Source organism: Alnus glutinosa, chromosome 5, assembly GCF_958979055.1.
Source record: "Alnus glutinosa chromosome 5, dhAlnGlut1.1, whole genome shotgun sequence".
NCBI classification, from domain to species: domain Eukaryota; kingdom Viridiplantae; phylum Streptophyta; class Magnoliopsida; order Fagales; family Betulaceae; genus Alnus; species Alnus glutinosa.
The window spans coordinates 21,365,174-21,380,959 of NC_084890.1; the positions used below are offsets into that span (position 1 = coordinate 21,365,174).

Sequence of the window (15,786 nt, forward strand, 5' to 3'; positions counted from 1 at the left end):
AATAAATTCTCAAAGCTATTTAAGATAATTAGTATTAGACATTAATGAATAGCTTTTAAAATATATGCTTCAACCAAGATAAAACTTGTATTGTAGTATGTAAAATTTTCATTCTTATCTTCTCCTTTCATGAGATAGTGGCTACAAACTTCTTCCCATCAATTCATAATATAGTAGCGCATCGTGATGTACCACAGACATGTTGAACAATAATACTCAAAAGGAAGGGTTGAACTTAGTTTTTAAATGAATAGACTCTGTCAAAGCAGAGTCCTCTATAAATCTCCAAATAAAAATTCAAAAAGAAAAATCAAAGAGTCCACTTCAATCAAAATAGTTGGCAAGAATTTCACACCCATGAGAGTTCATAAGATTTGCTTTCTCTTTCCCTCTTAGACAGACCCATAAGCTTAGACCAAGCAGTAACCCCCACCTTAGCCTTGGGATTTGCTTACATACATGTCGTTTTGTGGGATTCTATGCACCTTCTCTTCCTCCCCAGTCTTTGGAGCTTCATATATATATCCAAAAATAGGACCAATAGGATTTGTTTCCCAAAACACAGAGTTTGACCCTCGTCTCTACTCTTCTTCAAATCTGGCCTCTTGGAAAGTTAATTCAACTCAAATATGAAAGCAAATAATTTAATTAAAAACGAACATGTAACAAATATTCCAAGAAATCAGTTCTACTTTGCCATACAAAGAGCAATAATTTTAACTAATCAAGAATGATGGATGCCTAATCCTTTTGCTATATAATCAAAGAAGGGGAAAACTCAGTCCTTTGAATTCTCATTTGCTTAAATGACTGAATGTTGACTACCACATTGTCCATCATTTAGATTTAGAGAAATTTCATCTTTCTTCTAAAAGATCAAATTATGACTTTATAATATTGTATAGATTCCAAAAATTAATGTACATCTTTGACTGTTGGTTATGTTCAAGCATGCTAGAAGTTTTTGGCATGAGGAATGGAGTATGTTAGCATAACAACAAATATAATAATTACAGATAGAAAATTACTATTAGCCTCTAAGAGTAAAAGGCAGGTCTTACTATTTGTCCTTCATGGATAAGCTCTATTATGTGCATATTGTTCCCATCAAAAGGATAAAAATTTGATGTTACAAAATTCATTGGAAAAAAAGAAAATTATTCTTATTTTTTTCATTCAGTGTGATGAATATATAGGTGGAGTTATCATAGGACAAATCACTATGAAGAATGATGAAGAAATGAAGTTATATATGAAGTCCTAGATAGTAAATAAAATTCCCTACACGGTGCATGTTGGGGGCAATATCTACAGGCAAGGATACATTTGTAAGCACAATCCCACAATTGCTATCATTTGTGTCCCGAGAAAGAAGCTAATGATTTTGTTGCCTTTAACACTTTGAGACTAACTTAGAATACCCATTGGCGACTAATTATAGGTCACTACAATCATTAGCTATACCACTTATAAACGTTACTATTATCTTCCACAACAAAGCAATGGCTATAAATAAATATCTTATCTTGTTCTCATATAAGAGACTAGTTATAGGTCTCAAGCGAGTTATATTATTTCAAAAGCACAAACTTGAAAGAGCCATAAACAAACCTGACGTTCTCATTTAACTAGCTTCTTCCTTGAGTATCTCGTAGAAACTTCAGTTTGATCTTGTTGAGTGTGATTAAAATACTTTTTGCATTAATCCTCTTCTCATGTAACTCAGCACAACACTGCAAAGCCAATCCCATTATGGACGACATACAATTTTCCATAGCAGCATAGTCTCTTTCGGTTCTCAACAAATAGGCATCAACAACTTTAGTTACTGAAAGGGGTGAAGATTCCTCTACCCAATGCTTCAAGCTCATTTCTCCAACAAACATATCATCGGTAGGTTTCTTTCTTGTGAATGTTTCCATCAGCAAAATACCATAACTATAGACATCGCCTCTTGTAGAAACAATTCCTTCCAATCCATACTCTGTTTGGGTACATAAAAAAATAATCATTATAACATAATTATATATTCAAAAGATATAAAGTGCTAAAATCAATATTCTACCAAAAGGATGTAGTTATCCATGCATTCAAGAGTAGAATGACAAACATGCAAGTTCTAGCTGAGGTTAAAACATCACCTGGTGCCATATACCCAATAGTAGCGAGAGTTATGGTTTGCATCATAGACTCTCCATCACCTAACATCTTGGCAATTCCAAAATCAGCCACATGTGCGACCATATCTTCATCTAATAAGACATTGCTTGGCTTCAAATCACAATGAACAATAGGTGTTGAATAACCATGATGAAGGTATTCTAGTGCTGATGCGACATCGATCATTATATTTAGTCTTTGTAAGACACTCAAATAGTGGTCTTGAGAATACAACCATTTCTCTAGGTTTCCATTAGGCATGTATTCCAATACAAAAGATTTGAAGTCCATGTTACTACACATGCTGATGATTTTGACAAGATTTCGATGACGAATATTGCGCAGTACCTCACACTCTGTATCAAAACTCTTGAATGCCCCTTCTACTGCCAAGTTGAAAACTTTTATTGCAACAATTGTTCCATCTGAGAGTTTCCCTTGGTATACCGATCCAAAACTCCCTTTACCAAGTAAATTGCCTGCATTGAACCCGTCTGTTGCTTGTAAAAGCTCTTGTTGGGAAATTCTCCTCCATGTAGCTAGTGGTAAAGAGTTTGCCTCTACTAGAATTTGCTTATTCCTTTTTTGGCGTCTCATCCACACTAATACAAGAGCAACTACTACAAGTATTGTTAACCCAATTGTTGGTAATGCATACTTTAGTATATGTGCAATTGTGGTCTTTTTTGGTCGAGAAACACCTTCTTTACATGGAGCAACTTGTAGTCGGGGAGCACCACAAAGCCCATCATTTGACATAAATGATGCAGCAGAGAAGTTTACAAATGGTCCTCCTAAAGGAATTTTTCCTTGTAGTCTATTGAAAGAGATATTTAGATATTTGAGGTATGAAAGTGATTCTAAGGACTTGGGAATCTCACCAGATAGATTGTTATTGGAAAGATCCAAGAATTCCAAGCTTAGCAGTTCACCAAATGATTCAGGAATTGAGCCTTCTAATTGATTGTGTGCCAAGGAGAGATTAGCTAAATCTTTGAGGCCACCAATTGTTGTTGGGATATTGCCAGATAGCTGATTTCTTGATAATGCTAGTACTCTTAAGACCTTCAAATTTCCAATCTCGAATGGGAGAGGGCCACTTAGAGAATTTGATGAGAGGTTGACCTCCAAGATAAATGTAAGTCTCCACAAGCTCAAGGGAATCATGGAAGTTAATTGGTTGGAGTCTAAGTAAAGAACTCTTAGAGAAGTCATGTTACTTATACATACAGGAATAGATCCAGAAAGCTCATTACTATCTAAATACAACTCAAACAAGCTCTCTAAATGACAAAGATTAGATGGGATGGGACCTTCTAATCTGTTATAATCAAGAAAGAGAGCTTGAAGCTTGTCCAATCTTCCCACAGCAGATGGAATAAGTCCAACCAATTCAATGATCTGTAGGTTCAATGTCATCAAGTTGCTTAAATTTCCTATATGTCTAGGAATGTTGCCCTTAATACCACAATTAGCTATGTAAAGTTGTTGAAGAGAAGTGGAGAGATTTCCAATGGAACTAGGAAGGATGTCATTCAGTGGATTATTTGACAAAATTAAAAGTCTTAGATATGCCAAATTTGACAAAGAAGAGAAAAAGTTGAAATCTAGAGTGGAATATTCAGTGGTCAAATTATTGATTTCTAGGTCGAGCCACTGAAGGAGCCTTAAATTACCAAGTGATTTAGGAATTAAGCCCGAGAATGAGTTGTTGCCCAGATTTAGAATTGTGAGTTGTGAGGCATTGGAGATAGAGCTAGGTATTGTTCCACTTAGTTGATTTCCCCAAAGATGAAATATCTGGAAATTTGGAAGGAAGAGACCTAAATTTGTTGGAAGATGTCCGGAGAGGATATTAAAAGACATATCAATTACTTGAATTGTTGAGATATTAAAGATCTCCAATGGAATTTGCCCCATAAATTTGTTCTCACCCATAACTAAGATCTCAAGGTTTTGTAGATTACCAATTTCACTTGGTATTGCACCTGTCACAAAATGAACAACCATGCATTAATATTCAAAGAAAGAAAAAATAATGTGGTTTAAATGAATTGTACACACAAGTGAACATATGTCTAATAAACCAGTAAAAACTTCAAATTAAGAGCTACTCTGCCTTCTATCCTCGTTTCACATCCATGGTCAGTTGGCCACCTTTTCCATTGAGCCGTGGATGTGATACTTTGTATGTCTTAGAATTAAATCCGTAATGAAGAGGAGAATAAGAAAATGAAACAAGATAAAAGGGCACTCTTTGTCTTGAACTAATGGACTACACTTGGTTACACAAATATGGCAACATGCTTTTGGAGTTTTTTTTTTTTTTTTTTTTTAAAAAAAAAAATGAAAAAATGAAAAAAAAAAAAAAGGTTTTTGCATCAAACAAAAAATTTCTTGAATGTCTTACTCAATGCAATTTTTCTGCTAACTAAAATTACTGGCAATGCTTTGGGATTAATACACTCAGTTTTTTACAACAAACCGTGGAGAGAGTTATTATATTTGTGTTTTCGCTTTCTTCTTATCTTAAATTGATCAAATACAATATGATGAGTGTGCCGAATTTACAATTTATTTTTTACAATGTATATCATTTTTGCAACTCTTCTTGAATCATGCTATTTTTTATTGTAAGCAGGTTGAAGAAGGAAATACCTAATGGGTCTAACTCGGTTAAGTGGCAATTGCTATTATATTATCTAAGCCCAACTATTATTAGTCAAGCCCTAATATATCTTTTCCTTCTCTATTTTATTTTGTTTTTTGTTTTATGGACAAAGTGATCCCTATTTTTTATTTTATTCCTTTTGAATTCAGTCACACAATCCTTGATGTAGAAATTAAAGATTACTGCATTCAGCAGTTACAATATCAACAGTACAATGAGAGCCGTCCTCCACATGAACTTGAATGTCCATAAGAGAAAGAGCTTCATTAGCCAGCCTACAACCTAGTACATTCACCTCCCTTTTGACATGGTTCACACTTCATAAGTGTAAACTATTCAGCATAAATATGGTGTTTTCAAATAGAAGGTCATACCTACACCAGTTTTTACCTTCACTTTTCAGTGTTTGTACAATCAGGATGGTATCACCCTCTAATTCCCAATTTCCTAGCAAAAACTGTAGCACTCAAAGCCGCAGTTGCAAGGTCAATGATGTATAGTCCAGGTGATGTAACAGAGATAGGAACATCACATAAAATAAAAATAAATCTACGATAATTTAGTGTCTCACCAAAATAATGAAGATGATAGATGAACCAGAGTCTCACTGGCCTTCGCAGCCTCTTACCACCAAAGGAAGAGAGGAAATATACCTCAAAACAAAATATTTGTTTTTTCATTCACCATAATCCGTCTATTACAAAAGAACATTATGCTTAAATAGCCTCATAAACTAAACCCTAACCCTAACACTAATGTGACTGACTTTGGGCCAAGTCCATTATTGAATTACAAATAACTTAAACTAATGTGAATGACTTTGAGCCAAACCCATTTATTGAATTACAAATAAACCTCATAATTTAAATAAAACTAAATAGGTCATTTAGGCAACTTAGGACAACCTGACATACCTCACTTCCCATTGTCGCCTACTATTTTTGGTAGAAACATGCATGAAGTCATCAAGTTTTGCTGATTTCGGTGGAGACGTTTTAGACAGAGCTCGACTAACATCATCCATGTTCCATAGTGAACTCCTTAGTTAGTTGTGCATTCATATCCAGAGTAACACGTCCATGTATTGCCTCTGAACAATCTTCAATCTCTTTAGGCCAAAAGGTAGAAAATAAATCCTGATAATAATCAATAAAGGCCTTGCTGATTTCTTCTGGTGTGTTGCAATTAATTCCCTCCACACTTACCTTCTAACTAATACGGTTGGCCCTTCGCCTTTGATTTGCACACATGTGGAAGAATTTGGTATTTCTGTCACCATGTTGTAGCCAGTGCACCTTTGCCCTTTGTTTCCAATGCACCTCCTCTTTTTCCAATATATCATCAATTTCCATTTGAATTTGCTTGACACGACACACTGAATCTGGGTTTACACTTCCTTGGAAAGCCTCCAGTTTTCTAAATTTATTTTTTAACAATACCCTTGTATCCTCCCTCATGCTTGTGCTCCATGATATCAAACACTGCTTACATTCCTCCAACCCTAACTAAACACTTCTTATCTTGTCTCCCCTAGACTCCTTAGTTCACCAAGCCTATTTAATCACTTCTTAACATTCATCTTTAACCATCCAACTATCCTTCAATTTAAAAGTTTGATTTTTGCTCCTGTAGTCTCTGCGTCGACGTCCATAAGTTATAAGTAGTGGAAAATGGTCTAAATTGCTAGCAACCAAGACAAACATCCACATCCTTAAAATTCTCACAGCAGTTAAGATTTGTACCACGTAAACTTGGACCTTGTGAAGCCCAAATCACTTAGTTGACAATCCTTAAATACATTATGGAATGCCTCCATTTGTCGTTCAAGCCTTAACACAATGTTAGAGTATATAAGGAGATCAAGAATCCAAGCTGCCGTTCAAGATTGTCACCTACCCACAATTGAAGACTGTGACCTAATTACAATTGAAGATTATCACCTAGTCAGAGTTGAAGACTATGACATAGCTACATTAATTGAAGTCTATCACTTAGTCAAATTTACCTAGTTGTAGTTAAAATCTATTTGTATTATCTAATTCACATTTACCTAGTTGTAATTGAAATCTATTTGTATTATCTAATTCTCCTATAAATGTGAGCTTGTTATATTGTAAACATTACTAAAAAAAAAAAAAAGAATAAGATAGTGGGTCTCTTTTCCTTAACTAATTGAAAAAGATTACAAACTGTCTGAGGGTTCCAAGTCCTTAACAATTCCAGCTGATCATACTTATAATGACTGGCAAGGCTGAATATGAACCACCTCCAAAACCTATGGATCGTACCCCATTTGCATGCTGTCCCCATGCACAATTCTTTTTTCTTATGCCCCCTGGCTCCCCCTAATTCCTTTCATCTATTGGCTCATTGTTTTTTTTTTTTTTTTGGCTCTACATTGCCTTTGCTGATAATTTCCACTTCATGGTACTCAACTTATTGGCCACCTCCTTCTGCTGACAAGACTATTTTTCTTGAGCTCTCCTCTTCCACCGTGGCCTAGTTGCTATCTTCAAACTGTTAGAGTGCTAGCAGCAGATACTCTAAAGCTTGTTTCCTTCCCTTAATTATATATGTATATTTAGGTGGGGTCACTTGAACATTTAGATGCAGCTCTTGTATGCGTACACTTGGATCCTAATTCACCAGAAGCTCAAGTTTTCTATAAATTGGGAGGGAGTTCTAATCAAAGTGTCAATAGTACTGCTCCTAGACCTAGTGGTAATATTACTTATACTAGTCATTTATGTCCTTTCAATTTACGGACAAGCTCTCTTTCTACCGTTCTTGGCCGCGACAAGCCCATCGTTTTCTTAGTCTCATTGTCCTAGTCTCCCAGATTCTCAAGACAGCCATACTTCACCTACAAAGAGGAAGAAAAAAAAAAACCCCCTCAGTGACACAGCCTCTTGGTTACAACATTGTTGTTCTTCCCCTCCCCTATCCATTCACTACTTGGAGAAGAGCTACTAGAGGTAGAAAGGTTTTCATCCTCCAAGGAGCTGACCAAATTAGGGCCTTGAAATTGGGTGGCTACAGTGATAGGGTCACTGACGTTGTGAGTGGCTAGCAGCTGGAGCAATGTTTTACGGCACTATTATGGCAAAATCAGCATGTAATTTTGTTTCCCCTAGCTCATCAATATCAGACAGAAATCAGCAAGGTAAGGATTTGAGCTTTCCATATAAATTTGATTTACCCAATAGCTATAGAACATGAAAATCATGCTAAAAGCTAAGATTATGTTTGATTTTGATTTTATTGGGGGTGTTTTGGATCGATTAAAGACTGGGTATGATCTTTTAGGTTTGTTTCTCTTGATTTTCTTAGGGGCTTTTTGGTGATGGCAGATTAGGGTATTATTGGATTTGAGTTTCACTTGTTTTGGGTTCTTTGGTGAATGTTATATTGAGATTTTGGATGTTTTGATTTGCTGTTCTTGGCCGAATTAGAGTGGGTTTTGGATTTTAATTTCTGTCCCTTGTTTTGGTGATTGAAGGTTGATTTAAGTTGTTTTATAATTTAATTATTCATCTGTTTTGGGTTTCAATTTGTTAGTGTTTTGTTGGATTGTGTTGATCACTTGAGAAGATGGTTATTTTAGGAGTTGAAGTTAAGGCTTTGAAGGATTCATGGCTGAATGGAGGAATGATTTCCTTAGGGTGCTCTATTTCTTAGAGCTTTGAATTTATGATGGTATTATGGTTTTAGTTAGAGGATTCGTGCGTGTTGGTGATATAATCTTGATTATGGTTGATTGTAATGAAGTGTTTTGGGTTCTCAAGCCAACTTGGTTTCAAGAGAAATTTTGATTTAGTGATTTTTGGTTTGATCTAGCCGAATTAGGGGTAGTTTACCTTGAGAGTGAGTTGGTTGTAAAGTTTCGGTTATAGAGGGCTAGTTGGGCATGAGGAAACAAAGTTGTGATGCTTCAGATGGGGCAGGAATGTTTGGTACATTGGTAGCTTGGTGGCTTGGGTTTAAGATCGAATGATGCTGTGAAAATGTAGGAGTTACTGGTTGTTCTGGGTATTCCATTTAATGAGGGGAGGAGTTGGTGATGAAATGATTTGCTTGGGCATTTTGGTGTGTTGAGATTGTTAAAGCTTTTAAGTTAATTGAGTTAAGGTTTGTGTATTAGTTGTCTTCTAGTGATTTTCGAAGAACTATAGGGCTTGTGAACGTTCAGCCAACTTGGTGCTTCCCTTGAGGCATAGGTGCATAAGTTTGGCACTAAAAGAGAGAAATAATGAAGGGGTATAGAAATATAATAAATAGATTAGTCGAATAAATGGTAATAACAATTGGGATGTTGATATGTAGAACCTAGTTATGTATTCCAAACTTTAGTAATTAAAGATATTGTAGTATGTGTTGGTTTTTTAGTAATTAAATATATTATAGTATGTGTTGGTTTATTGCCTGCATTTTGTTGACAAAATCACTGCTATATATGGACACTACTTAAACAGGGACACCGTAATTTAGAGGACTTTTCAGAATATTGCAGAATATATTCTCCAACAAGGAGAGGGCATAATATGGCAAGATTTGCATCAAATATCTCAAGAAAGGCAATTTCCTGAGACAAGGAAAGTTCTGATGCGCGTACAGCTCATCATAAGCGGTTTCCATTATCACCATCTGGATAGCCAGAGGAAGCGTCTGGACACCCTCCAGCGTTTGATGAAGTGTCCAAACAGCTCAGCAGACCACAGAGAGTTCCTGTTTGCTCATATGTTTGGACAGCCCAGTGGACGAGACCCATAGAGAGCACTTGTTCAATGATATGTTTGAAAAACAATGTGATGGCTGCAAGCAGTGAAGGAACTTATGCAACTATCCGGACTCGCATTCTGAAGAAACGTGAAGACTGTCGCTTGTTGTCCGGACGCCCACTTACCTGTCCAAATGCTGCCTAGTGAAATCCCTATCTTTGTCGATTTAGGGTTTCAGAAGCCTATTTAAAGGGGTTTCTAAGTTGTTGTTTTGTAAGGAATTCAGTGTAGAATTCTCTTGTGCTAAGACAGGGCGTTTGGGCAAAGATTGTAATATTTGATAGCTCTCTTAGAGTTTTTGTGTGATTTGATCAACCATTGAAGCCTAGCTTAGGGGGGAGCTCCAAGCTAAAGAGGTCCATTGAAGAACCCTTCAAATAGGAGGCCTGGTTGGGAGGCATTCACGTATAGATACGTGTTATAGTTAAAGGTACGGATACTGCATGGGGATATGTGAATACGACTGCTTTGTAACTAGTTATTTCTTTTGAATAGCAGATTTCTTGGGGTTGGCTACCCTGGAGTGATTTTTTTTCTTTGATACAAAGAGTTTCCACTTCGTCACCAAAATATCTGTCTTATTTATTTTTCTCATTTATATTTTGGTTGAATTGGCTGATTACACACACACAATTAGGAGTCTTATTTTTTCAGTATGGTATTATATTTCAATACCAACAAGATTATTAAATTAATGTTTAAAGTATTAAATTAAATTATGATTTAGGGTATTTGTCTTGAGATTACAATTTACCCTAAATAACTCCAAGGCAATAGAAGTAATATTTATCAGTACTAATATTGTAGAAACGCTTAATTAGGCTTGTAACCCTCTTGGAAATGTAATTAATGAAGTAATTTATGCCAACTAAAAATGGTTAAATATTATAAGGATTTTTAGTGGGTTACCTAGAAGGATAAGGTTAGATAAAGATTTTGGGATAGTTGTTCAATGTGTGATGAAGATGTGAGGGTTAGGTCGTGGTGTGTCCTTACCACAAAAAAGGATAATGGCGGTTGGCTATTTTTTAGAAAAATGAGAAATAATATTGTTTTTTATTGAATTCGTTGATAAAGCTTTTGAGGTACGATTATTAAAATTACATGAGCCTGAGTATTTCATGAATAACATGATTATATGTTTTCAATTATTTTTACATGTGTTGAAATGATTTGTGAAATGAAATGAGATGATTATTAGAACAAATGAATGATTTTAAGAAAAACATGTTATTGCAAAAGGTATAAGAGAATCTTTGTTTTATGTTTATGCTAGTCTCTCACGTATAGGAGATTTTGTGTTAGATTGTAAACACTCTTTTTCAAAGACTTCCTCTTGGGTCTTTGAGCTAACCTTAATAGATAATGGATAACAATAGAGAATGAGAAAGATATGAAAAGAAAGATTTAAGAAGAAGAGAAAAGTGCAAAAAACTGAATTCTAGGAATTTTATGATTTAAAGAAGGTGAATTTTGATGGTAGGTATTGATCTTTAATTATGTTTGCTTTTAGGATCAAGTGATACACTAAGGCATGTTAAATTCCAGTGGCAATGGTGTAGGAGCTTAAGGTATGTAGAACTGGTTAATCAAGGATTTTATGAAAATAATATGGCCAAAAGTAAAGATTTTCAAAATAAAATGTATTTGGGTGTATATACATGTGCATATGTCTTATTGTCATTGGTTCTCAAAATAAATGAAATTTTTGAATAAATCATGCAAATAGTGAGTCGAGCTATATTTTGATGCTTATGATACATAATATTATATTTGATATAGTGGTGCCATTGTGGAATTTATGTGGAATTTTATAAATGTGAATTGCATTGATTGATCTGGAAAGGCAATGGGTTACCAATGTGACAAATGAGAATTTTATGATGAGATATGACATTTTGTTTTCTAAAAATGGAAATTGGCACTTTATGTATAATTTTTTAAATGTTTTAGTTATCAATGAGCACTTTGATTATGATTTGAAAACTCCATATGACATAGTGAAATTTATAAGCTTGGTATCGAAGCTAATCCTTGTATCAGGATGTCAAGTGTTTGGATCCTAAATTTTGGGATCGTGCAACTATGCGTACTTTGGAGGGAGAGGCAACATAGTAATCAGTCATGGGTGAATTCCTTTTGTTGGTTTATTTTTATTGGCTCAATTTGTGTTGACAAAAAAGCTTCCAAAATAAGAAAAATTTCTTTTTAGGAATTTCTATTTCAGGGACATTGTATTTCCAGAATACTCCAGAAGTATATTTGCAGAGGATTTAATTCCAGTATGGAAAGTGTTGAACAAGGAAGAAATCTACACAATATTTGACTTAGAAGGAAGCATCCTAGAGAAGGAAAGATTCTGAAAACTTTGACTTCTCAGAAAGTCGGTTTTCCCCAGAGACCATTCGGATGCCCAATTGCCAGAGTCCGGACACTCAAGCCAATAGATTCAGTGTCACCAGACGGTCCGAATGCTACAGCAGACAATGAAGTTAGTAGCTCAATGTCCGAAAGCCGTCCAAACAGATCAGGAAACGCTGAAGTCAGTGGGTTTCCATTAGCAAGGAGATTAGATGTAGATGCAATAGGTGCAGAAGGAGGAACTACCCTAAGAACCTGTCGGGACGCTAGGTTTGCTAGGTCCAGACACTCTTTGTGAAGATTCTCTTCTGAAGTCGGCTGCTGCTTGCAGTCTGGACGCCACCCGTGGAACTCCAAATTTTGATAGAATTAGGATTTCTGAAGTCTATATAAAGAGGCTTAAGGGGTTGTTTATTGTAAGGAGTGTCATATAAACTCCAGTGTGCTAAAAGAGTGTGTTTAGGTAGAAATAGTTATTTGTGCTAGCTCTCTTAGAGTTTATTTATATGTGTTGTGTTATCAACCATTGAAGTCTAACTTAGGGAGGAGCCCTAAGTTAAAAGAGTCCATTGAAGACCCCTTCAGATAGGAGGTCTGGTTGGAAGGTGTTCACGTTGGGTTACATGTTATAGTCAGAAGTACGACTATTACATCGGGTTATGTGAGTACTACTGCCTTGTAACTTGCTTTGTCTTATGTTGGTGGATTTCCTGGGTTTGGCTGCCCCAAAGTTTTTTTTTTTCTCTTAATTGAGTTTCCACTTCGTTACCAAAACATCTATCTTTTAATTTCGCATATTTACATATTTTATTATTTGGTTGTTTGTGCACACACACACAAGGGGACACGATTTTACAATTGGTATCAAAACAGGTACATTCGTATTTTGGATTTAATTCTTGAATGTTTTTCCTTGACTCCCATCATGTCTCAAAATCTTAATTCTATTCCTGCATTCAATGACACTAATTATGGCTAGTGGAAGGCGCGCATGAGACTTTTCTTAAAATCTCAAGATATATGGCAAATAGTTGAGTCTGGTTGGACCCCAGAAGAACCAACTGTTGTACTGACTGTTGTCCAATCTCAAGCGCATCGTTTTAATGATAAAGCCTTAAATGCCATCTGTCATGCACTCTCACCATCTAAATTCTCACAAATCACACATTGTGAAATTGCTACTGGCAGAAGGAAAATTCTGGAAACCACTTATGAAAGTATTAAGATTGTAAAATCTGTAAAACTTCAAATGTTGGTATCACAGTTTGAAGGAATTAAGATGCTGGAAGGTGAATCTTTTAGTGAGTTTTACACTGGGATTACTAATTTGAGAAAATCTATGATAAATCTTGACAAGAAAGTCTCTGATGTAAAACTCATCAAAAAGATTCTCAGATCTTTGCCCGAAGGGTTCCGCACAAAGGTGACTACTATTGAGGGAAGCAAAGATTTGGATGAGATAAAAGTGGAAGAGCTTGTTGGTTCTCCTCTCACTTGTGAATTGAGCTTGCCCCCAGTCAAAAAGGTCAAATCCCTCGCTCTTAAAGCCTCTAAATGTAAGAAAAAGGAATCTTCTGACGAAGATTCTGATGAGGATGAGATGGCCATGATTGCCAAGAAATTCGGGAAATTACTGAAGTCTAAAAGATTCAGAAAATTTTCTAATAATTTCCAAGGCAAGCCCAAGAACCCTGAGTTAGAAAAGGGTGTTACTGATAAAAAGGATCCTAGAGGTCCTAGATGCTTTGACTGTTCAGGTTTTGGGCAAATCCAAGCAGACTGCGGGAATCTCAAGCAAGAAAAGAAGAAGGCTCTCATTGCCACTCTCAACGATGACTCAGAGGAAGAGAAGACTCCAGGTAAGGATTCTAATCTTGTAGCTTTTGTAGCTTCACATTGTGATCCTAATGAGTCCTACTATTCTAAGAGTAGTGATGATGAACTACTTGAGGAGGTTTACAAGAAGCTCTATCTAAAAATCATGGAATTGAGAGATGTAAACCAAAAGAATGTGCTTGATCGGAATTTGCTAAAAATTGAGAAAAGCACATTACTTGAAAATATTAGGGGCTTAGAAGAAAATCTTTTAGAGGTTCAGTTACAGTTAGAGAAATTCATTGACAATAGGCTAGCTCAAATGTTGATTGGGCAAAAGAGCTCTCATGATAAGATTGGCTAAGGATTTAATGCTTCTGCTTCTGATATGACTAACATTGCTTATTCTTCTAAGACTGTCTTTGTCAAGCCTCATGACACAACCACAGATTGCCTACGAGGACAAAGGTAAGGCAATTAATGTTTCTTGTGTGGATGCTAATGTTAAAATTGCAGAGCCTAAAGTCAGGAATCTTAAGGCAAGAAGTTAGCCTACCTACCATCATTGTGACATCGTGGGACACATTAGGTCACACTATCCTCAAATCCGCAAATAGATGCCTCGAATCAAGAAGCCAGAGCCAAAGAAAGGTAAAACAGGCCTTAGACCTCCAAGCCTCATCGTGCTCTCTGGCCAAAGCGGCAACACCCTTCAATGGTTCTCCCTCTTGCCGTCATTATGGTAAGTATGGCTACACTAAGGCAGATTGCTTCAAGGTGAAGCCTAGAACCCTAAGCCCAATCAAACTCTAGATGGGCTTGTTAGCATGATGAAAACTATCCTATCCAGATTGGACAGATTGGACAAGGCTCACCGTCTTACTCGACAGGTAAGCAAGGTATGGGTAAGGAAGGATAGGACCATTCACCCCGTAAGGAAAAGTGGAGTCACCTAGCATAGGTGAGTACCGGGCATGCCTAGGATAATATTTCCTATCTTAGAGCATGTCTAGTTGTTTGCATTGCGTTATTCTCATTTTTCATATTGATATGTTTTGTACTCTTGCTTGGAACTCCTTCCTCATCACTCTCTATATTTCTTTAGAGAATCTTTCTGCAGTTACGAATGAGGATAACAGAAAAAGCATGTCAGGTGGCTGCTTTTCTGTTTTGGCAATCTCAAAACCTCCTTCTTAGGACAAGTTTGTGTTTACCGTACATGCTTGAATTAGATTAATTCTTCTTCCCTTAAAAAGCATGTTATTGTTGTTTTTTGTTTCAGTGTGTTTTCATTTTTCAAAAAAAAAAATTGGGGTGGGGGGGGGGGGGGGGGGAATGCAGAATAAAGAAAGTTTTCTTTTGTTTAACTTTTTAGATATCTCTTATGTTTTTAATTGATATCTCAGTCTTTGTGCTCTAATGATTATGCTTTCATATAATTGACTGAGATCTATAGTCTGATATCTGCCAATGTCTCTCTGCTGCATCATAAAGCTATATAGTTTATCACTCTTACGCGATGAATTTGTGTACTATCCAAAGCTCCCCTAAAGTAATTTTTTTCTTCTCTCTAGTTTTTATCTTCTGAAAATTCTTTTGTGAGAGATATATATATTTTTTTTTTTTTGCCTAGATGGTCAAATTGACCAACTTGAGACTTGAACCTAGAACCTATAATTCTAGCATTATTTATTGGTTGCAGCACAAAATATTGAAAAGCATTTAAAAAAAATTCCAAGAAAATATGGATTCAAAAAGATCCACTACTGAATGTGCTGAAATATGCTTCTTACACTTGTCCCTACAAAAAGAGTCAGTGATCAATTCATTGTAGAAAGAGACGATCACTAACGAACTAAGTAAAAGAAAAAGTTTTGTGACTTAGGGGTAGTGTATCAGATGAGGGTAGCCAGGCCCTAGTAAGATGAGGTTTTAATTTTGACCAATCAAACATTAAATTTTCTCTCATTTTAGGAAATTCGTTCGTTTGAAACCATATCT

General features: G+C 35.9%; 1 protein-coding gene across 1 annotated transcript in view; it reads right to left on the reverse strand.

Annotated features, from left to right (window-relative positions):
• Positions 1-1,628: 1,628 nt before the first annotated feature.
• Positions 1,629-15,786, reverse strand: part of LOC133869080 (probable LRR receptor-like serine/threonine-protein kinase At3g47570) — a 79,860-nt gene continuing 65,702 nt past the window's right edge. The window contains exons 3-4 of the mRNA XM_062306050.1: positions 2,142-4,059; positions 1,629-1,984 (exon numbers count right to left, since the gene is read on the reverse strand). Of these exons, the coding sequence (XP_062162034.1) occupies positions 1,629-1,984; positions 2,142-4,059 (2,274 nt within the window). The remainder of the gene's footprint in view (positions 1,985-2,141; positions 4,060-15,786) is intronic.